At 36.6% G+C, this 25,553-nt stretch overlaps 2 protein-coding genes across 2 annotated transcripts; one reads left to right on the forward strand and one right to left on the reverse strand.

The window, feature by feature from the left end:
• Positions 1-124: 124 nt before the first annotated feature.
• LOC121419236 (sphingomyelinase C 2-like) lies at positions 125-4,668 on the reverse strand. The gene is made up of 3 exons (XM_041613608.1): positions 4,328-4,668; positions 3,306-3,356; positions 125-1,980 (listed from the first exon to the last, which is right to left on the reverse strand). The coding sequence occupies exons 1-3, from the start codon at positions 4,401-4,403 to the stop codon at positions 764-766; spliced, it is 1,344 nt and encodes a 447-aa protein (XP_041469542.1). The 5' UTR covers positions 4,404-4,668; the 3' UTR covers positions 125-763.
• A 5,053-nt stretch (positions 4,669-9,721) lies between these two features.
• LOC121419237 (sphingomyelinase C-like) lies at positions 9,722-23,526 on the forward strand. The gene is made up of 4 exons (XM_041613609.1): positions 9,722-9,825; positions 10,273-10,732; positions 18,856-18,897; positions 20,900-23,526. The coding sequence occupies exons 2-4, from the start codon at positions 10,657-10,659 to the stop codon at positions 22,099-22,101; spliced, it is 1,320 nt and encodes a 439-aa protein (XP_041469543.1). The 5' UTR covers positions 9,722-9,825; positions 10,273-10,656; the 3' UTR covers positions 22,102-23,526.
• Positions 23,527-25,553: the final 2,027 nt, after the last annotated feature.

Below are 25,553 nucleotides of genomic sequence, written 5' to 3' on the forward strand. Positions count from 1 at the left end.
CAAGGGGGAAACATACAAAATAAGATCGGCAAATCAACGAATATCTAACCTCGATTAATTATTGTAAAATGGCAATGCTTTCCATAAGATGTACAACAATCTTGATGAGTTTTTTTCAGTCACATATGTTTCCTTAATGCTGTATTTCAAATTCACACAAGTATTTTGTCCTTTTAAACAGCATAGTGCCTAATTTGTTATGCTACGAATTATTCTACGATTTTTGCACAGTCATTAGACATCGTAGAAGGCTAAGACATAGTAACATAGACGCCATACGTAACTCGTACAGATATCGTAAAATGCCCATGGCCGCAGTGATCAAACCGTATTACACTTATACAATGACTGTACATTTATTGTACAATGCGCTGATCGTATTATGCTCTTTGAAAAAATAAGTATATCTCCACGCTAAGAAAAATAGAAAATCGTACGGTGATCGTAAATCCATAAGAAAATCGTACGATAGTCGTATGCCACCCTCAATGGCATCCTCCGATGGTCACAGAACAACGCGAAACTGAGAAAGATGGAGAATTGATCATTATTGGGATGGGAGCAAAGTATCTAAATAAAATAAGCAAGCAATACTCAGATAAGGTCTACATGATTGATTGGAAACTTTTATACTTTAAGAAGTCTGAACATCAATACCTTGATTTGATTCGTCGAATAATCAAACCATCTTGAATAGTTGAACAAAATTAGTATAATTACGATGTAAATTCTGAACATATTTAATAAAGATTCAATTGAATAACTATTTCAAAACAAGTCCCATCACAATGGCAAGTACTACCAAGATGTTAGGAATGCAACAAACAACACTCGAATCAGTCGTATGCGGATATTCCGTAGCAGTTGATGGAGGGGATTCCATGTTATAATGAAAAGTACCCAATACAGCATAGTGATCAGATAGGTCTGTAATATTCTTTCGTTCAATGCAAAATTGAGAATTAGGGTAGCTTGGAATCGGGGATATTGCCGTCGAGCAAATCTCTAAAGGAGTAGACATTCGAGGCCTAACGACCTGTATTGTAGCAGCTTCAGGTTGAATGTGGGATCGACTATACAAGACATAGTCCAACCACCAGTTCGTATCGTTATTTTCGTCAAAAACATCATTGTTCTCGTGATCGTATGTGACATTGAGTTCACCGATGATTGTGGGAAGTGTGGCGTCAAGAGCGTCAACGACGTCATCACCATTGGTTGTGTTCAGTCTGGCATTCAGGTCACCTCCATAAATAACGGGTTCATCATCACCGATGCCTTGCTCCAGCATGAATTCATGGATGATTGTAGCTTGAGCAACACGAACATCGTCTGCATTCGGGGTTCGGAAAGCTTGCATATGAGTCCCAAAGATATGGTACATAACACTCTGTCCAGCAACAGTTTTATTGATCATGGTGTACACAACTCCTTTAGCCATCCACGAATATGGTTCGGATACGTCGAAAACCCGGGAATCAGTCTTGACAATGGGCCACCTAGAAGCAACGAACGCTCCACCATTCTCAACTTTAGGGAAGGGTTCACCAATGCCAACGGTATCTGTGTAATAGATAAACCCATATTGGTCCATGATGTCACGCATGGTAAGGGTACTTGTTTCAATGGTATCGTTGAAGGGGGCAAAGCAACCTCCCATGAAGACTTCGTTGAAAACGATGACATCAATATCTGGATGCATACTGAAAAACTTATGTGGAATACGGCATGTTCTTTCTCGTTGGCCACTTTGCCAATAGAGATAACGTAGCTCAAAGACGTTGTATACAAGAACTCTAATAGTGGTGGCAGGAGTGGGATCAGTCAGGGGCACAGCAGGTGGTGATGCACACTTCACTTTGGTCCCAACGATACAAGGTCTAAGTGATCCTCCACTCGGATCCTCACAAACAAAATCAAGACCGAAGTGGTCACAATGCTCGGCACTGGCATCACAGAAGTTTGCATCATCTTCATCACCTATTTTTAAAGAGAGAGTGGGAAACAAAATGAACTAAAACTTGTTAATTTCATTTCAGAAAATATCATACTTGAAGCTTGTACTGTCATTTCGTTGTGAAAAATAAGATTCCATGAAACAATATATTGCTCAATTAATTGTCATTGATAATTTGTGTTATCATAGAGCGTTCTGACATAATTACGGAGCTTGAAAGTGTATACGTATATTCTAGTTTTTGTTCTAAAAAGGCAATTTTTATTTGTTTAGATGTTTAGTATCGCAAAAATGTCTTAATGACATAAACTACAGTTACATGCAGTCGGTTTATCTAAAAATAGCTCATGATCATGCACAGTACAAGGTCGTGCAAGAAAAATGAATTATCCGGTCGGAGGAGGGGGGGGGGGGGATACCAAAATTGATATTCAGGCTGTGTTACCGAAGCGACACAATTTATCACAAAAACGATGGTATGATGGTGTTTTTTAAACGCTGAATGGAAAGAAGTTGGCACACACCTGAGCGTATTTTGGGGAAAATTTGCATTGAAATTGTAAATTTTGATTTCGTCATTTCATTATCATGATTATTATTTGGGGAGGGTGGATCACTTTTGTCCCTGCCAATGGTACATTAATATATGGTTATTGTCCAAACATTCAACGTCAAGACGTGGAAACCAATGTCCAATGCAAAGCAGTATCTCAAGAGCATCATCAAGGTATAAAGGTCATGACAAGATCATAAATAAATTTAAAAAACGGTGCCAAGAACACTTTACAAAAAGAGGATTACACATCCCTCCCAAAAATGAATAAAAATAGCTGAGCTTAGGAATATAGTAGAGTGCTTACGTGCAGTATTTAGACTTGAATCTATGTGAAGAATCCCTACTATTAAGACATAAAACTAGCAACCTAAGCGTTTAGAGACATGTTTTGTGATAAGCGCTATACAAATGTTATTAATTATTATTATCATATTTCATATGCCAATCAGTATTAACCATTGTTCAGGTAATCGATTTAATATATGACTCTGCTTGATCCTTGGTCATATGGGGGTGTTTTACAAATATTAAGTATGACTTTAAGTCACATGCTTTGGCACCAATGCACACATGTTAAACGCACATTCTTATTCATGGATACGAGGTGTTCCGCATCCCGTCACATGATCTGATAATTGCGATATTGTTCTAATTATACCACTGGGAACATAACATCTGTGTGAAGCACTCCTAGGTCATATTCTTAATCTACATGTAATTATAAAGATGCATGAATTATATATATTTGTGTTAATATTCATCATGACATTCAAATCTTATGGAATAACTTACCCAACCATACCGTTGGCTGTCTCTCATCAACATCACAATTTTGAGTCTGACCTGCAATGAGATGTTTGATAATGCACAATTCTCCTTTGAATACTAATTACACGAATCATTCCATGGAATCAGCTTAAGACTTGATATGAGTTTATGTTTTATTTATGCGTTTGAACTTATCTGTATTTTCCGAGGGAAAAGTACATGAAATCATTTGGGCCATAAAAAGAAGAATGTTTATAGTAAAGCCACACAGATACAAATGTCCCATCGATAAATAACATTGATTTACTTCCTTTATTTTGTTTTGATCGCCAGTGGAAGAAAAGATTAAATTACGTGAAACAATCCTCGAATCTTTTTCCTTCATTGACAATTCCTTGATTTTTTTATGTTACTATGTAGGGTTACTTTTTATTGTATCTGTAAAACCTAAAGAGAGAGCGAGAAAGATAGAAAGTCACAAAGGGAGATGAAGATTAAAATTAATGAGATCAAGACTTACGTTTATGTTATAAAAGGCCGTGTAAATTGCGCGTAAGTGAGCTAATAGCCGGCTAATTTTTCACACACACACATTATAAAAACAGTTCAAACAAGTGCATTTCAACTATCAAGGAAATTTAGATCACAGAAACGAGAAAATGGATATCCTTAACAAGAGGGAACATTCTCATTAAACATGCCATTTCCCGTCTTTTCTTAAAAAGAAAACTTTCTTCCTAATTTTTTGTGAATTTTGAGCGCGCTAAGCGTATTTTCTTAAAAAGAAAACTTTCTTCCTAATTATTTGCGAATTTTGAGCGCGCTAAGCGCGTATATTCTTAAAAAGAAAACTTTCTTCCTAATTTTTTGCGAATTTTGAGCGCGCTAAGCGCGTATATTCTCTTATTAAAAAAAACACCCTTTTCGAGATTTTCTGGTTGTGAGTGTAAGCGATGCCCCTGCTATTGAATGAAAAAAAAACACTGCCATTAAAATCATTCCACGTGACAAGAATTGACTGCATTGATGTATTGTATCATACTGACCTGTAGCAGCTGTCAAAGCTACAAGGAATAAAATATTCAATGTGGCCATAAGTTGAAATCGTTCATCTAGTCCCATCTTGAAAACTATTTTAAGAAGTAAACTGCACCTATACTTCCCGGATTCCAAACGAATGAATGATTTACTCGCTCACCGTTACCATCGCCTAATTTCATAACCTAAATATCAATTTTACCTGCAGCTTAATTGGATTATTATCTTAATTGATTGACGAGTGTAAACCCTCCAGAAATCAAACAGATCAAAGTACTACGAGAGGTGACTTCATATTATAGTTTATCTTATTCAGCATAAAGTGTTAGTATGATAGCCATTAATTCACGTAGTCTAAAAAATATAAATAAATAATGAGAATTGATTAATAATAATCAAGGATCGATCGATAAAGTTAATGGATAGTGTTTATGAGCTTTATATTTTTATTGTATGTTTAATTTGAGAGAAGAAAATAAATGCATGTTTAAAAACAATATATTGATAATCGATAACTTATAAATAACAATAAACCATGAAAAATAATACAAAAATACTATAGGATTTGTAGAGCGCATGGATCCACCTTGTTAGATGCTCAAGGCGTTCCTTATACCCCGGCTATAAGCCATTCTACCGATTCCGGTGCCCATAACTTTTTGAGGAATAACACTGTGGGTAATTTTTTTTTGCTGAAACAAAACACGCCATGGCTTGGAATCGAACCCACGTCCCTCAGATTGAAGGACGAGAGACTTAACCACTAGACCATGACAACCCCGTGATCATGGTATCCATCAAAATCAATTGTGAAAAAGAAAGTTCGTTTTACTGGCAGAACTTTTAAAAGCAGAAAGTCATTCCAAAATCCAGAAAACAGGCCAGTTTCAACTCATTTCATTCTCTGGCCCCCCATCTTTCGAACAAATCCCTCTATCTCTTCGAAACCTCTCTTCTCTTGACCTCTTCAAAAAACATCTCAAAACACACTTATATAACCATAAACCTTAACTTGTCTTATTCCATCAACAGCGCTTTGTATCCTCTCGAAAAAGCGCTATATAAATCCAATTATTATTATTATCATTATTGATTTTTTTTATTCTGCCCCCCCCCCCTTATGATCTCGGCCGTCGATCGCAACAAGAATTTGCACCCATGCTACCCATGGCATAATCTTCAAAATAATAACATCAAATTCTGCAAAAAATCTCATTGCTAATCAATTTTTCTACTTTATGCATAAAATCAAAGGTTTGCTCTAATTATGAATAAGGCCTCTAAAATGCTATTTTTTGTTCACTGCCTGTTTATACCTATCTGATGTACTAAAAAAAATCAACATCACATTTTCTTATTTATTTTATTGTATTCTACATTTTATGTATTTTTTTGTTTGGGCGGAATCAGCCCCCAGTCTAATTAGGGTTAAAGGGCTATGAGCAAAGACCTTAAAATATATTTACTAGACCAGGGTCCCGTTGCAGAAAGCTAAATTAAGCCCCTTAAATAATTGTTGTTGATGCTCGTTTTAGGCTATAATAACATAATCTATTTGTTTGAGATAAGGCCTATAAAAAATTGTTCATCTTAAGATGAAATGACAGTAGATGAAGAGGTCTGATCCCCTTTTCATGTTGTAAGATAATGTATATATATAACCAAAATAAAGATTCTCAAACTTAAATGGCCAGAAGAGGCCGCGGAACGATTTTTTTCTGGGTGGATGGGGCTGAACATGTATTGTATCACAATTTAAAGGCTTTCTCCCTGCGCGTACGGATCACTTCTTCTCATTATTCTTCTCTCTTTTCTTTCACAAACAGGTTGCAATGGGTTTAAAAACAAGAAAAACAGTACCGATGATAAATGATGACGATCAACATGGCGTGATCATAGTTTGCAAATTCTCATCCAGGTATAAAAGTTAAACTAATCCATTACAGATCTATGCATACACGAATGTTTACCATGTTTACGTTAAATAAAAAGAACCTGAACCACCAAGAGGTATGATATATACTGAATATACACTTCTTATATATACAGGCTCTAGAGTATTAAATAGAACCAATTCCAAAAGTTATGTAATAATGTATCTTGGGCGAATTGATAATGTCCTTGGTCTATTCAAACGACGTTCGTGTTATCAGCTATCTTTTTATTTCCTATTTGTTTGTAAACAAAACAATGTTTGTTTTTTTGTTTTTCATGTTTTTATATCATTTTATAAAAATTAATTTTATTCATTCTCATAGCGTTGTTTGATATTTGTAGATTTCTGATTTTTTGTTTTATTTATTTTGTAATGATGTTCTATTTTGTCCTATAAGATGATGCCGTTTTTACATTAACCGTGAAGGAATAAAAAAGTGACTGGACGCCAAAGAAAAATGCAACCTACAACAGTTATATGAGTGAGTTAATTGTGTTCCATTCAGAAGTAAGATTTCTTTTGTTATGTGTTGCAGAAATATATATAGGCCTATGTATGATTTTATGGTCTCAATTTTCTTAGAACACTTATGAAACCATGAAAATTTAAATTCAACTTCTTTGATTTTCTTTCTCTATTTTTTTTTTAATCTGCAGAGCTTGTGTACCAGGGGCCGTCTTACAAAGAGTTGCAATTGATCCGATCAATCGCAACTATGGAAAGCCAGCAAAGTCAACATTATGAAATGCATCTTTGTCAAAGAAAATCTAGATATGAATGTATATCTATAAAGTCATTGATTTCTTGACTATTCTGTGTGTACAAAGGACATTTTGCAAATTTCTTGTAGAAAAAGTATGACACTGATGGATTTCCATGGAGTTACGATTGATTGGATCAACTGTAACTCTTTGTAAGACGGGGCCAACATTTTTTCATTCAAGAACTTCAACAATTCAAGATTGGAGAGTCTAATTTAGACTCGTTTTATTTTGAGCTTATTCGTTTTATTTTGATATTTGTGGATTACTTGTCTTCTGCGTCCGTCTCGATTTTTGTATAGTTTGTTCATAGTTAGTATTGAAACTAAGTTTAGGGGCTTGCCTTCTCTACAAGCTTTTGCTTTTCTTGGCAAGTCCCTCCGTTCATTTATTGTTTCTTTTCATTGAAAACATTACGGCAACAAATTGTAGCTTTGTTTAATCCATATTCAACATTTGTTACGAAATGTCATTGAATTGTCTGTATCATCTATTATATTGAATATGTATTGTTACTTTGATGGTATTTTGAAAAAATTGTTGAACGGAAATAAATAAATCTAAATCTAAAGTGACGAAGATGGAAAAGATTCTTTTCCTTTTCTTTAAAAACAAAATTACTATCACAACCCCCAAATTTCTGACGTGTGAAATGTCATGGAATGGGATGGAGAGAGATAGAGGGAAAGAGTGAGAAGAGGATTGAAAATAGATGAATAAGAAACGGAGGGGCAAATACGAAGAGATTATTGAGAAAGGGACGTGGGTGATTGTAATGATAACAATAATTTATAGAGCGTTTAATATCAAGATCTCTACTCGATGTACATTAATACAAGAATGATTGAATTACAATTATTTCACATGCTACAGTATTATGCTAACATTAAATGTACATGACATGACATACCATTACAGGGTATAACACTATTAAACTACACTACATTATTAAACTAAATCAATTAAACTATTAAACTACATCAGAATGGTGGAAAGTAGGAAGAGAGGGGTGAAAGAGAAATAGGACGAGATTTATGGAAAGCGGGAGACAGATAAAAAGTGGGAAAAGAAGAGGGAATAGTTTACAGGTTACAGGAGAAAGGTGGCACAAAAGAACTTGAGTGGGAAATTGAATACACGGAAGAACAGAGTAAGAAAATAATGCTAGAGAATGAGGGGACAGAAAACCTCGTATTGGACATAATAAACTGGGGCCCGTTTCAAAAAGAGTTACAAGTATGGTAACTTTGTCATGACAACTACCGTGGTAACTAGGGCTCATCAACCAATTATTTTAAAGGTTACCACGGAAGCTACAATAATAGCGATTTTAAATACTGTAATTCTTTATGAAATGGACACCAGATGAAGAATACAAGCACGGAGATCCATTAAGGAGCGGCTCCCTAACGTTATACCATGACTTTTTTTTTTTTGCTTCTCAAGACTTTTTGTATCAAGAAAATGTACTCTGTTAGTGATGACATTATTTTTTCAGTAATCATATACACACAAAGAGTGAAAATTATGATCAAATTGTGATATGCATGTTCACCCCCCCCAAAAAAAAAAATGGGGGTCAGTGCATCATCCCCCCCCTTCAAATTCGTTCCGCGGCCCCTGCCCTGTATTTAAGTTCGAGATTCCTTATAAATTTCGTATTAACTAAGATTGTGTTACAACTTAACAATCTAAAAATTTGGGGATCCATACCTATTTACCTCATCACGACTTGATCTACTCTCTTCACTTTAGAATTAGGTTAGGCCTATTCTCAAACAAGCACGGTAATGTTGTGTATACATGCCCAAAAGACGCAATAACAAACAATGCTTTGTTTCGCTTGTGATATCGATACCTTATATAACGCGCAACATTATGTCTGCCTGGTGGGGGGGGGGGCATTTTCCGAAAAAATCACAGGGGCGCCGACAGGGGCGCTAAAATTAGGCCCCCCCGGTGCAAAATCCTGGAGAAGCGCATGTATAAGACTAACATGGGTGACCGCTGACCGTTCCCACGAGAATCAGGACAAGATATTAGAGATCGATGAATTTCACTGCCACGTTCATGATCAATAGTTGTTTTATCCCGATGAAGACGTAGTGGTCGTGGTCGTGTGGTCTAAGGCGCCTGGCTATTGAAAGTCAGGGGTTCGATCCAGGCCTAAGCCTAATTCCTATAATTCCCGGCCTAATTCCTAAGCCTGTATGGATAATGAAAATGCCTGCCTACGAGTCATTCAAATATCGAATATTGTAATCATGCATGATGAAATGCCCCCGTGTCACCTCCCCTTGTTGCCGCCACTGCCTGTTATCTTTCTACATCAGTAGGATAATAAAAAAATAGCAGGAATGTTACCGCGATGTTTTTTTTTTCATTATTTTTATTTTTCATTGGGATTTTCGTGTTTACCGTGATTCTGCGATAAGCACGAATTCAGTTTTTATATGACAATTAAACTGATTTGAAATAAAAAAAAAGAGACCACAAGTTTATTATGATACCAAAGTAGTGATTTCTCAATATTTGTGAAATTTGCAATTCGGAAATGTAAATATAAAGCTACAAGGAAAACGGGAATAAAATTAGAACAAAACAAATTCTTGTTTGAATTCCTTTTGCTCAGTCAGGCTATTTACCAATTCTTTGTGACAATAGGAGTGCTACACCACATCAATACTAACGCCATGGCTGAATGAACCGTAAATAGTTTGCCTTCGAGTAGGCCTATCCATTTTTGGTTGCAAGGGCCAATGCATGGTCAGTTCGTTGATAAAATCTTCACAATGGAGGGGTTTTTATGGTAAACACCATGTATGTATGTATATATGTATGTACGTGTGTATGTATGCGTGTATGTATGTATGTATGTATGTAGTCCTAAACAGGACTGTTTGTTATGAACCCAAGTTTTCAAGTGGATCGTCATTCCTGATGACGACCGGAACACGCTGGGAGCGTTTCATGAAAGGACTTGTCGGACGTTTTATCCGACAAGTCCCATTTTATCCGACAGTTACCATAGTAACAGTGCCTCACAGCCAATCAGAGTCAGAGAAAGATGTCAGATCTGACAACTTGTCGGACAAAAATGTTGATGAAACACTCCTCGGAACACGCTGGTCGAAACGTCGTTAACAGTTCTTTTCAGAGCTAATAATCAAGAAAGAATAACAGTTTTTTGCAGGACTACATAAATACATGGTGTTTACCGTAAAAAAACCCTCCATTATTCTCTCCACCATGAAAGCCTTCAAAGATTAAAATCTTCTTACACGAATGATCCTTCGATTTAAAGCACATTTTGTAGACGATGGGGGATTCGTATTTAAAACCATGTGAGTTCTTGATTTCTCTGGTGTAACTGTCCGAGCGGTGAACCTATTGTTCAGTGGGAATATCTATTGTTTCATTCCCCCTATATATGACGTCACGGATATACGCCAATGCTTGATTTCTTTACACATGAATAATCTTTCGACTTCGAGCGTTATTTAAAAGAGGATAGAAAGTTGTGGAAAAAGGTTTCTCTTCAACCTTGTTGGTAGCTCTCGTCACTCATCAGCAACCTGTGTCTTGTCAAGTAGAGGGTTAAAGGGACTACGTCTTCATCAGGGTAAAACAACCTTTGATCATGAACGTGGCAGTGAAGTTCATCAATCACTACTATCTTGTCCTGATTCTCGTGGGAGCGGTCAGTGGTCACCCAGGTTAGTCTTATACATGCGCATATCCAGGGCGGTATTCTGAACATTGTCTTTTCTCCATATTTTATCTTATCTCAGAGATATGACAAAATCGGTATTCTGGTGGATGTCATAACTTTTGTCACAAAAATTGTCATAAATTTTGTCTCTTCTCTGGGGTGGTATTCTGAGGTCATTTTATCTTTAAAATATTTTATTTTATCTCTTAAAATGAAATTGGTATTCTGAGATGAGATTTTATCTCTCAGATAAAATTGTAGATTTTATCTTGCGTATGAATTTTATCTTGCGTATCTACGAATGATACGCAACAGAACAATGCCTGCGTACACATACCCATCGCGTATCTGGCCATTGCAACGCAGATGATTTGCTTGCGCCCATGTTACTTTGAAGAAAAAATAAAATAAATTTAAAAGAGGGTAGAGGCTATTTTATCTCTGCGACGTTGATTTCACCGGTATTTCTAGGTGAATTAACCCCAAATGGTGACATGAAAATGAAGAAAAGTTATATACTTATTGAGAATAACACCTTAACGTTGTTCCTGTACAATCAGAGAGTATTTCATAAGACTTTTCTTTACTAATATTGTCTTTGAAATGATGTTTGAAAAGATGCGATATAGACTTCGAAAAAAGATAAGAGCATTGTCTTTTTTGTTAAAAAGAAATCTCCGTAAAGACGCGCAAGCGTATAGTGCAAGCGTATTTGAAGTCAATAAATTGACGCAATCTGGCCCCTTTGCCACACCTCCTGGCGGAATGAATTTTATTTGGTTGAGTGATATGCGAGAGCTATAAAAGCGCGTTTTTAATTGGATATTGATTAAAAAATAGGTGTGTCTTACAGAGATAAAAAGAAGATAAAATGGTTCTCAGAATACCAATTCGGAGAGATTTTAAGGGTATTTTATTTCACTGATTTTAACGGAGATAAAATATTTTATTTTATCCGAGATAAAATGGATCTCAGAATACCACCCCTGATCTTTAGCGCGCAGCAAAAATACGCGGCTTTAAATGCGCGTAATCCTTTTATTGAAGAAAATTGCAGTTGTGAATTATCTCTTCTAAAATTGCCTTTCAAATACAGAATTACTTTAACAAGATTCCGGTGTGGAAACCACCGTCTGCCAATAACATCTGGTAGATTTGCAAATATTGAGCGATCACAGAGAATATGCACTATATGTAATACATCAAAGCTGGGTGATGAATTTCATTATTTGTTCGAGTGCCCTGCATTTCTTACAGCAAGAAAGAAATATATTGATGGTTCCTATACAAGCCGTCCAAATGCATTGAAAATGTTTAAGCTTTTCAATTCTTCCAAAATGTCAACATTAATAAATTTATCAAAATTTTGTAGCATTATAATGGATAAGTTTAATAAATAAACAAATAAAATATTTATGTTAACATTTTCTATTTGAAAACACGTTCATGTATATATGTAAATAAACAATAATTAGGTAAAGGATAAATTAAATTCTAATTCTCTCTAATTTCTTAAAATAAATTTTTATCAATTTTTATGCCAAAGTCCAATATAATTATATATATAACCACGTTAAATACACATATCGGTGCCTTTGCATTGCAGTTCCAACTTTTTCAATTCTATAACACGCATTCATTCGTATTTATTTATTATCATTGTTAGTACTGTTTCTTTTAAAAATTATTGTTATTACAATCATTTGTCTTTTTGTTCTTTTCTTTTTTCTCTCTCTCTTCCCCTTTTGTTTTTCCTTCTTTTCCTATTTTGTCTCTCCTCCTTCTCTCACCAATTGATTTAGAGACACATCATTCCTTTTACTTTTACGTCTCTAAAGTAATTTCATGTAGTATTTATTCAATTACTCTGTAACATGTGATTGTATATATTTGTAAATACTTTGTAAATATAATTGAAATGATTTTGAATATGTTATGTTCTGTATGATAATATCCCCAATACCCGAATTAGGGTGACATGGGTAAATAAATCATTGTCATTGTCATTGTCATTGTCATTGTCATTTTATACAAGCAAAAGATATGACAAAAGTTATGACAGGGGGGTAGCAGTCATAAATTTTGTCATATCTTTTAGTACCAAATATCCCGATACCCTGGCGACTGAATGTGAAGCAAATAATTATATTATTTAGATTAGATTGTGGTATTAGTTTCACTCATCATCCATGACAATTTTCAAAATTATTTTTTCATGCTACAATAAGTTAGGCCCTACATATTTATTCCCCCTTTTTCTCTGTTTTCCTTACTTTTTTACTTCTCCTCTAAAATCCTTCACAGCTCCCTGTCTCTCTTTGTAATTAAGCGCATCAATATACGCGTAGTTGCGCGATGCCAGCAACTGTTTTGGGGATACGCCCTACCTGCCACGGGGCCTTCCTATTGGCTAGAAGGGCTCCCACAACGAACGTAGAGGGCAGCAACACACAAGCGTGTTGCTCTAAGGAAGGTCAACTCCGCTCGAATTTTGTGACCACTCTAAAAAATAAGGGGGACTTTTCCGAAATTTGTCGAGTTGATTTTTTTTCATTTGTTAATTTCAAATATTTTTTAATGAACAATTATTAGATCGGTTATTCTGGGTAGAAATATTAAAAATATTAATTTTAATTTTAAAGAAATTATTTAGCTTAAATAATCATGATTTTGACATTTTTTCTCATTTTGGAATATTAAGTCTATGACGAGGATCCCTCTTATCTCTTATTTTCCTCTGCTGAATTTCGCTGCACCACTAATAAATGCATAGACAACCACCGTAATAATCGAGGTCATTTTTCTGGCCTGGGTGCGCCGAGTCTGGGCCGGTCGCGTAGCTAACTAGTGACGTTGATGATGCGCTGGGGCTTCAGTCGACTCGTCATAGATCTTCTAGCAACATAGACAATGACATCTAATTTGCCTGGTCTGATTTGAAGTGCAATTGCTTCAGGGCTGATGTTTATCAACGATGATTGTTCAAGGTCAGATTTCAAATTTTAAATTGCATTTGACTTTTAAGTCTATAAATCTTAATACAAGAAGCTGCATCCCCGAAATCCGGGTCTAATTTCAACTTCGAGTCCGAGACTATGGACGGCGAAAAAAAAACCCATGCATCGGATGCATTGCATTGGCTGCGCGCTGCGCTGCAGCTGAGCTGCACAGCCATGCAGGCGCTGCGTCGCGTCGAAGGTCGATAATCATTGAGCAACCAAACTTCCAAAGCCAAATTAAAGTTTGAATAAACGGCCACCTAATCACATTTTCCCTGGTTTTCTTCAATAATTTCTAAGAAAATCAGCCAATTGAGGGAAATTGATTGCAATGTTACATCGTTTGCAGAGTGCCATCATCGACATTCGTTTTGCGTTAGAAACCTTAGTTATAGATCTAATCATCTATAGGCCTAGTCCTAGACTAGAAATGGGGGCTATATAGATTAGACCATCTTAATTTCTGATTTTGGGTAGAAAGTAGACTTGATAGACAGCATCCATATCTTAATTTAACCATTGATTCTGTGCAATCAATGTTTAAAGACTTTTACATAATTTGTTTGCCATATTGCAATTGGTAAATTTTCCTGGGCCTGCATGGCCTGGGCTTGGCTGGCAGAACGCGGTTTTTTTTTTGAGAAATTTCGAAAGTGAAAGAGCAAAGTGACTGAGCTCGTTGTGATTTTATTTTTATGCATTTTCTGACTGAATTTTTAAAGATTTCATGCCTAACGCTAAGGCCTAACGGTAACTTGTCAACCATATAATCTTCTAGTTCTAGATCTAGACTTTACCCTGTATGTAGGCATTTAACGGACTAAAAAATCATAACCTCCTAGCGGCTAGCCCATGCAGGCTGGCCTTAATTGAACCAAACTTAGCTTGCATGGACCAACCCTCAAATGGTCTAGATTTAGGCGTCCTATACTATAAAGACAATGTGGAATTCGTCTGTTTTGAGTTGATTATTATTTTAGTATTTTTTTATTGTTGCATAGACTCATACCAACTCATACCAACAAGACGTGCTAGATCTATATATATTCTAGATCTACTTAGATATCCAGTGTGGAACAACATCTTCAACAAACAGATCGAGACTGGTCAAAGCATTTGTCTACAGTCTAGTTAGACAAATAAAGTTTTCTAGATCTTTAGACTTGGGTCTATCGATCAACTAGACAGGAATAACCGTCGTTTCTGGGGATTTATTCAACAATTTCTGACATTTTACTATAATCTCCATCGGTGAGTGAGCCAGCGCAGTTCAGCAGAGCAACCAAAATACAGAGACTGAAGCTTTGTTTTGGTCTATCGATCAACATGATCAAGATCTAGGTTAGATGTAGACTTCACTTATTACTGATTGGAATGTATTTCTAAATTTATAAGTTTTGGGGAAAATGGTGAAAAGAAATGATAACATACTACTGATAGATACGTGAATTTTTTTTTAAATACCCATTGGCATTGCTGCCTGCTCTAATAAATAAATAAATGAGTCACGGCCTATATTTTATATGGACTGCAGATAAATGCTGATCGACGCCTAGCAGAACAAGTACCAGTGCTAGACTAGGGGGTTGAAATCTAAGCAGACGACGGAGCATAATGTAGCTTAAGCATAGAATGATGATGGGTTCAGCGAAGAGCCCAGAGAAAATAAGGGGGACATATTCAATCCCGAAATGCTTTGCGAGTGGTCACAAAATCGTCTCGGCGCAAATCACCTAATTCAGCCGTCTGGTGAAATCGCTGATAACAACAATCACCGATTTGGTAATTATTTTAGTTTCCTGAAACTTGCATTTGTAAAGTTTTAAATATCAAAGTATGTTTTCATATTTATGTATATCCCTCAACATATTTTTTAATGTTATTTTTTATATCGTTGTAGTCATTTTCTTTCATATTCGTTTCTTGATCACTACTAATTTGTTGTTGTATTGGATCGGCATTTGATTTCGTTGTCATGAACAATAAAATATGCGCGCAGCTCAGTTGCATGCGCGTATCGAGTTGACCTTCCTTAGAGCAACACGCTTGTGTGTTGCTGCCCTCTACGTTCGTTGGGCTCCCACTGGGAACTAACGATGATTTTGATTGGTATGCTTCCGAAAAGTTGGGTGGGAACTTTGAGAGATATGACAGGGAAAAGACAATGTTCAGAATACCGATTTGTGACAATCATAGCGGTGTCACATCTCGGAGAGAAATGACAAAATTTATGACAAAAGTTATGACAGAGTTACAGAATACCACCCCAGGGGGCCGTTTCATAAAGCTGTTCGTAAGTTAAGGGTGACTTTAAGAACGACTGGTGATCCTTTCTTACGCGCTAGACCATCGCCTATGGTGTACACCATTTACCAAAAGAAAGGATCACCAGTCGTTCTTAAAGTCGTTCTTATCTTACGAACAGCTTTATGAAACACCCACCAGGATTTTGCACCCGGTGGGGGGAGGGGGGCGACCTAATTTTGGCGCCCCTGTGAAAATGCCCCCCCCCCCCTACTCCAGCAGGCAAACATAGGTGCCTTAAATGCAGGTTGAATTATCTTATTTCATAATCACGTGAAAAAAGGGGCAATCGAATGCCCCTTTTTTATGTGTTGGTGAAAAAAATTCCTTGAATATGTTGTCATACCACTCTTTGAAAAAAAATAAATGCGACCAGGTGGGTGTTTCATAAAGCTGTTCCTAAGTTAAAAACTTTAAGAACGACTTGTGAACCTTTCTTACGCTCTACATAATCACCAATGGACATATGGTCAATATCATTTACCACAAGAAAGGACCATCAAGTCGTTCTTAAAGCCGCTCTTAACTTACGATCAGTAAAACGGCCCCATGAAAGCATAGAATTTTAAGCACATTAGGGTTTCAATTTAGTTTGACTTCTCATCGGAATACGCCCTATTGATATTATGTAAGCGGGAGCTATGGGAGGGGGGGGGAATAATTTCATCTAATGTATGTTTCCCGATCAGATATTCTAAACACTTTTTTGTAACCGTGAACATGATGGGTATACATATATCCAAATATATCCAAACAGTTGATGCGAACACGAGCTGAAAAATGTTGATTCTGACCTGAAATGTTGACATTCTAAGCACTATTGGTAATCATGAACAGGATGGGTGTCTATCACTACGTATTATGCAAGCGTAAAGCGAGAGCTGAAAATTTTTGAATTTTGGACCCAAAACTGAATATTTTAAGCACTTTTTGTAACCATGAAAATAATGTATCTATCCGAGCAATTGATGCAAGCACATAGCGCGAGCTGAAAATTTTGTATGTTCTGACCTAAAAATTGAACATCATAAGCACTCTTGATGATCATTAATAGAAAGGCGAAGCACGGGCTGGAAAAAATTGTAATATTCTGACCTAAAATTTCGTCATTCTAACACTTTTGGTAATCATGAAAAGGATGGTCATCTAACGAAGCAATTGATGTTCACGCTCGCTGAAATTTTTTGATATTCTGCCTTAAGAATTTGGACATCCTAAGCACTTTCTGTAATCACGATTAAGATGGGCATATACCTAATAGATGCGAGTGCGAAGCTCGAACTCGAATATTTTAATATTCCGACCCAAACCTGCACGTTCCAAGCACTTTGTGTGGCTATGAACAGCATCTATCTAAACAATGATGTGCGAGCTTCGCGCGCAAAGCTAAACAAGTTTGATATTCTGACCTAAAATTTTGACATTCGAGTAAGCATTTTTGTCAATCATGAACAAGATGAGTATCTAACAACATTTTATGCAAGCGTGAAGCGCGAGTTGAAATTTTGTGATATTTCTCACCCAAGCTGAATATTCTGAGCATTTTTTTCAGTTCAATTCCAATGAATATTTATTTCTTCTATTTCAAAAATTTCGACATTTTTCGTAAACCTTAAAAAATCAGTTCGTCATGAAGAATAGAAAAATGTTAATGTTTATAGAGAAGGCGTATACTCTAAAAGCAAAGGCTTTTGGGGGGGATACGCCTAGAGACTTAAACATAGTGCAGTAAAAAACAAAGAAAAGACGAAAGGCTGGAAAAAGGCAGAGCTCTTATCTAACCATGAGCAGGATCGTCACCTTACTAAACGATTGATGCGAGTGCGAAGAGCGAGATGAAAGTTTTTGATATTGAATATTCTGACCTAAAATTTCTAAGCACTTTGGTAATTATGAACAAGATAGGCATCTAACTATGCATTTGATGCGAGCACCAAACTCCCGAGAACATGACTTTGGCGCCCCAGGACAAACACCAAATTGGCGCCCCTATGTCGAACTTCAATACGGCGCCCCTATGGCGAACATCAATTCGGCGCTCCTCTATATTATGTCGAACATTAATTCGGCATCCCTAGGTCATGCCCTAGGTAGAACATCAATGGGCGCCCCTATGTCGAACATCAATTCGGCGCCCCCCAGGTTAAACATAAATTCGGCATACCCTAAGTCATGCCCTAGGTAGAACATCAATGGGCGCCCCTATGTCGAACTTCAATTCGGCACCCCTATAGGTAGAACATCAATTCGGCGCTCCCCCAGGTTGAATATCAATTCGGTGCCATTATGTCGGACATCAATTAGGCGCACGGCCCACTAGTTCGAACATCCATTCGGCGCCCCCTTCTTCTTCTTATTTCCTTCTTTCTTTCTTTCCCCTTTTTTCTCTTTCTCTTCTTTCCCTCCTTTTTTCTCCCCTTTTCTTTTCCTCTCTTTTCCCCCCTCTTTTTGGCGCCCCCCTTTCGCCTACCCGGGCCCCGAGGCCCCCAGAATACGCGCATGTTACAGATAATCGATAGAATTATTGCATTATGTGTTCCTCTGACAGGGTATCCTTATAAAGTTCAGTATCTTCTTTCATTAATGGAGTGGAGGCATTTGTAGTTTCGAATGCAATGTTTTGTTTTTGTTTCTACATTTCCTTTATTGACACTAAAAGCTATATCAACATATCAAGATAGTTAAGATTTCGTGTAGGTTTTCGACTGAATGAGGCAGCTTCCCTGATTAAATTACTAGAATGTCTGATGAAGTATATCAAAATTGTTAAGTGAGGGAGTTTACTAAGTACATCGATATCTTGTCTACATACTTTTTTCTCCAGATCTTTGTATAGTGAACGACACTACTCCAATTGTATGGTTAGGTAAGTATATCTTTTCCACTTTTTAAGAATTATCAAAGGGAATTCGATCATGGGGGGGGGGGGGCATATTCGATTTAGATCGCTGTGATCTGGCATACTACTACTTAAAACTTATAATAAAATGTGTGCTTTGTGTAAACTCAGGTAAGGTCCATATAACCCCGGCAAACATGTATACCCTAATCGAAAAAGGAAAATACTTTCGAGTTTTTAGGTATTTGCTGGCTCGTGGGATATGTATCCAATTGATTCAACAGTGTTCGTGACCGTAAGAAATCTTTTATTTGCACTTATAAATGGTCCTTGACGTTAACGTTTAATATTTGCACACATCATGGATTCCCATTCCTATGCATGTACGTAACTCGAATAACATTGGACACGAGGCGTCTTATAGTGATATACCGTGTGAGTAAATAAAAACTTGAAACCTAAAAAATCCCCAATATATTTCATGAACTCATCACTATTCATATGCCCTGAAAGGATACAGTCTCCCAAGCAATTTGATGCCATAGTTACGTGGTATGTTCTGCTTGGATAATCAGGGCGTCGTTGCATAAAAGTTTCTAGTAACTTTGCTATCCAATGGTAACCATGGAAACATTGCCCATCGGCCGATTAAAATCAAGGATTCCTTTAAAGATACCACTGGATGGCAAAGTTACCATAATAGTAACTTTTATGCGACGGGACCCAGGAGGTATTTTTTTTTCACTGTGATGGAAAGTTCAATTTGCGCCAAAGTAAGGCATGCTGTAATGAATGAATCAAGTTGCCAAATATGTCATAATTCAACAAAGAGTTGGTAGACATATTTGCAAACCCCTTGTCGATGAAATTAACCTGAGAGTTCATACTAAAAAGGGTTTATTAAATCGTTCTAATTCTAAATATTGAAAGGTGTTTTACAATGGATTTTAACGCAACCCTTGTAGGATTATGACATCATTGACATCTGGATTTATATTTTGTTGGATTCATGCCTTATACCATGGTCACATTTGTTCTACGGCGGCCGTACGGCTAGTCGAAAATAGCCGTTTTATCAATTTTGATTCAAACCACCTATATGTAGTTGGACAAAAAAAAGTTTAAAACGGCCGTTTTCGACTCGCCGTACGGCCGCCGTAGAACAAATGTGACCATGGCATTACTTTGGCGCGAATTCACTTCACTGCTGAATACCTACAAGCCTATGTAAAGACATAACATATTAATATGGTATCAAATTATTTGGGGAAGATATTCTTTACGGCCATATGTAAGGATTATTTGTTAATTTAATATATTTTCCATTAATTGGGGATTTGTGAGGTGTCCCCTCCAGTCTTTTTCCGGAATTGTTTGGAAAGTCGTGAAAACACTAATGGTCTGAAAAGCAAAGTTTGTGAACTTGATGGATGCAGTTCTATTCTCAGGATTCCTAAATGTATACGGAACCACAATATGGGTGGAATTACCCGAATTCAAATATTTGTTTTCATATTAAACCATGGACTTTTATAAACTACGGTTTTTGGTAAGCGATATTTTGGCCAAACTACCTCTGTAAATTCACGCCATTATCAGTTCTGTCTTTTAATGCTGAAACAACTCATTGTCCATAGGTGAGCAAATTTAAATTTGAATGAAGTAAATAATTACGATTTCAGGTAATTATACCACATGTTATATGACTAATAGCTTTATCGGAATGTACTCGCACGTGATGATTTGCGGACTCTCGAAATTAGCACTTTCTTAATTTCATGATTTATTATGATAAAAAATTAGAGCTTAGTAGACCCCAGAACTCTCTTTGTAGGCCTATTGATTTGTTTATCACTTTATGAACAGTAGGCCTACATGAATCTGACAATTTATAAGGACAATATTATCATTTTTTGAAAGAGTATACATACGGTAACATAATTGAAAATGTCTTTTGCAAAGATGTTTTATTTTGTGTTATCTCGAGTGCGAATTATTCTGAAGTTTCTTTCCCTTTGTCTTACCCCAGGTGGTGAGCAACAAGGCTATGACTGTCAAGATGAAACGCCACCTTGTCCACACTTTGGTCTCAAGTCCATCTGTCATGATGATGATGGTGGAGATTTTCCTCCGTGCTTAAACGAAACCAAACTCCTCTGTGCCTCTCCACCGGCAGTTCCTTTGACCAATCCTACAGAAGTTTCAACCCTTCGAGTTCTTGCATATAACATTCTTGAACTACCTTACCCATTTTTTCAAGGCGGTCAAAGGGAGCGAACATGTCGGATTCCCCATGAACTATTTAGGCTGCATCCCGACCTTGACGTCATTGTCTTCAACGAATTGTTCCAAGGAGGGTGTTTCTCTATCGTCAACCCTTACACCAATTCAAGCGTTCTCAGTTTCAGGGACATTCTAACCCAACATGGCTTTGGTTATTTCACCGAAAACGTTGGAGAGCCCTTTTCATCTCCCCTCGTAGTAAATGGTGGGACCTTTATTGCTTCACGATGGCCTATCGTGAGGCACGACAGTCACGTCTTTACGGTTGCTGATAATACCACATTGGATGCTCTGTCTGCTAAAGGGGCAGTATACGCTGAGATCGTTAAAACAGTCGGAGATTCCGAGATGACCTATCATATCTTTGGTACGCACATGCAAGCTTCTGAGTCACCATCTGAGATAACTGACAGAGTTCGTGTTCAGCAAGCAGGAGAAATACGTGAACTGATGGAGAAACAGAACATATCTTCTACAGAACCAGTCATATATGCAGGAGATTTAAATGCTGAAAATGGAACGTCTCATGGAACTGATGTCGTCGCCACGTTAAATGCCACCCAACCGCCGAATATTGGAGAGTATGTCTACACGTTTGATGGACCAATAAATGATCTCCTTGGACCGACTGTTGATGCTAATTATACAGGTTGGCTCGATTATGTACTGTACAGCAACAATCATCTGCAGCCTTTACATTCATCTGTGGATGTGGTACGCCCTCGACTCGACCAACCCATAGAAATCTGCATATCTGCTAATGAGTCCATTCCAATTTACGCAGCATCTAGTCGATGTCTCCAACGTCTCCAAACTCGGGATCTATCTGATCATTTCGCGGTGCTAGGTGTCTTTGAGTTCCCATCGTCAGCAGTTGACACTTTTAACACGCTTTCAAGCTTTCTTTGTATATTAACTGGAGTAAGTGTCAGTCTTTTCATTCACTAATGAAGAGGTTTTACAATGTGTGTAGTTGGTCTATCTGGATATTGCAAGAGCGACATTTTCTTTAGCTGTTTGCAAGGTATAATTATGCTTTATAAATGACTTGAATTTGGTAATACGATCCGAATGCGGTTCTCGGTGTCTTTCAATCGTTCTGCTAAAATTGAAATAACACGTTCTACGCACAACTCGAAACTCCATTATTATTGAAACTCTTCTGATCTTGACGCTACAAAATGCATTTTTGCCAAAATAAAACTAGGATCATTTGAAATACAGTCACATTTAATTTGTAAGAAAATCTGAAAAAATGATAAATGTAGCACTTATTTTATATTCCACTCATTCTCAAGGTTACGTGCAACTCCACATACAGCCCAATGAAAGTTTCTCCTGATGGTCTTTTCTACATACCACTATTACTGTCAAATATTATTGATGAAGTAAAGGTAAATCGATCATATTGAAGTTGGAATTTATTGAAATGAATTATGCATCCAGTACCAAAGCAATGATTTATGTACTTCAAAAGTAAAGAAGTTTTGAACAAGACAACAGATTGCATGCATAATTATGCATAAAATTAATGAACAGTATATGTCACTATTATAACCATTTTATCATCAAAATACTGTATGTTCATACTTTGCTAGAAATAATAATATATGCTAAAATCATATTTTATTAGAAATAAAAGTATATGCTATTTTGTTACTCTGATAGATATAAAGGTATCTGCTAGGTTCATACTATAAAAGATAATAAGCACATTCCGTCACATCAGTTTTCTGGAAAATTCTGTATATTAAATGACTAAGGAAAATAATGCTTATGGTTTACAGAATTTGTCTTAACCGAATCAAGAAGGCTGAAACATCTACAGTACTACTGTCGTTATTTGTTCACCATGTCTGACGAATCCGTTTGCTTTTCATGACATCCTACATCTTCATGTCAACCAAGCAAATTTATTGACGTTGTTTAGTAGCTTTAAATGATAGTTAAAATAGATTTGTAGCTGTTATCCTTCCCTGATCGTATTATGTTATACCGTATTCCTATGTAATCATTGATTATAACGGATTTACCACACGCTATTTTTACAATTGATTGTAAAATGTTTTTTTTATATGTGTTGTAATATCTTCTAATTCTCCTCTTAAATATTTTAACCCTTTTTTTTAATTGTGCTGGGCTCTCTAACAAAGCATTTTATACGGAAGAGACTACCCTTGGTCAATAAAAGAGAAGAAAAGATGAACGAATTAATTCATTAATTAATAAACAAACAAATATATAAATAAGTAAATAATGTTACGATGGAGGAATTGAAACGGACAATGAAATGGCTGGTGTGTACGAGCTTTAATTATGATCTTCTCTTTTTCTCTTTTACTCGATCCATCATCGCTTTTGAATACACACCCAGTGGCGTAACTACGGGGGGCATGAGGGCACGTGCCCCCCAATCGGCTGGCCCAAAAAAAAAGAAACGGGGAAAAGGAGAAAAAGAGGGAGAAAGCTAAAAAAAAGAAACGTAGTAGGAAAGAAGAAATTATTTTTCACTGTAATGCTATGTTATATTATGTAATAATTATGTATATATATATATATATATATATATATATATATATATATATATATATATATATATATATATATATAAAGATTTGTATCTAAAAGAAGAATAGATGCGAGCACGAAGTGCAAGCTGAAAATTTTGATATTTCGATCTGAAAAAAATGACAGTTTAATGGAGATATATATATATATATATATATGTGTGTGTGTGTGTGGGTGTGTTTGGGTGTGTTTGTGGTGGGGGGAGGGGGAAGTTTGGTCTTTAAGCATTTTTATAATAACTGATTTCATTGTTGTTGTTTTTTTAAGATATATATGACTCATGATAGTGGAAAAATTGAAAATATAAAGTGTAAAGTATTATATATGATTTGAAATGTTAAATTGAGATGTTATGTAACTATTTGTTCATGAAATCAGAATAAAAACATTATTAAAAAAAAAGTGTATGGGTGTGTGTTTTGTACGATTGAGCGCCTTTGGAACGTTAATGATTTTGCCCCCCCCCCATCTGAAAAATGGATCGACGCCCCTGTATATCATGATTACAAAGACTACAAGTGAGTCATGTGTTTAGATGTAATTCTAACAAAATCAGCAAGCGCTTGCCAATTGCATTAGATGACAATGGTGAGACATGTATACTCTTAATAGATTCCTAAAAGTCCTTAAAATGTCCCTGTTTGGGTCAATATATACAAAAAAATGTTTGTTTAGCGAGAAAGGTACCTATCATGATTACAAAAATTTGCTTATAATGTCCCTTTTTAGGTCTGCATACCAAAAATTGATCTGTGAGATATACATCTGTATAATGGCACTGTCCTAAAATGCCTCTATTAGGTCAGTATACAAGGCAACTGAGCGCGCGATGCGCGCTCAATAAGCGACTTAATTTTTTTTTGCTGGTGCCTCCCCACAATGCTGTGACCCACGGTACGCCACTGTACACACCTTTAAGTTATTTAAGTTATCGATGGAACGGTTGGCACGATAATATCCATTGGGTGTTCTTACGGAAACGCGGGCACTCTGCATTCCAGTATCCACTTAGTTTCTTTTACTTTAAATGCACAATCATGACAACAGGGCATTTTAGCAATCACTTTGCGGACGCTATCTTTAACGCAGAGAATCTTTTGTCAAAAGTCCGTCATAACAGAGCAGCCTTTGTCGAAAATGGGTGAATGAAAACCACAAAGTCGTCCTGGACTCTGGACAAGAAACACATCTGCAATGATTTGTCCGGTCCGAATCTGAAGACGATGTCCTGTCACGGTCAACAACCAACTTTCGGCAATGACCTCTAATCTCTTCATTGTGATTTGACGGGTATTTTCAATAGATTCTGAAGGTTGCAGAAAACGTGACCTGCGAAGTGGATGCTAAAATACGCTATTATGAGAGGAACCAAACACAAATGAGAATCGAGAAAGCAGATTGGTGAATATTTAAACAAAATCAGGCAAATCAATGAGAAAGTTATAAGGCCCGGTCCCACTGCATTACGGATGCATAGCGGATGTAAAACGTACCAAAATCTTGTCATCCGTTGGAAAACGCTATGCATCCGTTGCGTACTCATTGCCCACGTGTTACATACGTTTTTGCTGAACAAAAGAGAGAGGTTATTTTCTGATATGTTTTCGCTAACTTTGTGCATTTCTGGAGCGGATGTAAACGGATGGAGCGACCGCTGAAATTTTGCTCGTCCGCTGTGTCCTTTATAAATACGTTTTGTGTCCGTCGGCCAGTGGGATCAGGCCTTTATAGAATTTGTTAATGTTTTACAAAACTATGGTCTCTCATGTGGAAATTTCTTGCATACCGCTAAGATAATGCCATTTTGATGTATAAAGGTTAAAGAAGAGAAT

Source organism: Lytechinus variegatus, chromosome 7, assembly GCF_018143015.1.
Source record: "Lytechinus variegatus isolate NC3 chromosome 7, Lvar_3.0, whole genome shotgun sequence".
In the NCBI taxonomy this organism is placed as follows: domain Eukaryota; kingdom Metazoa; phylum Echinodermata; class Echinoidea; order Temnopleuroida; family Toxopneustidae; genus Lytechinus; species Lytechinus variegatus.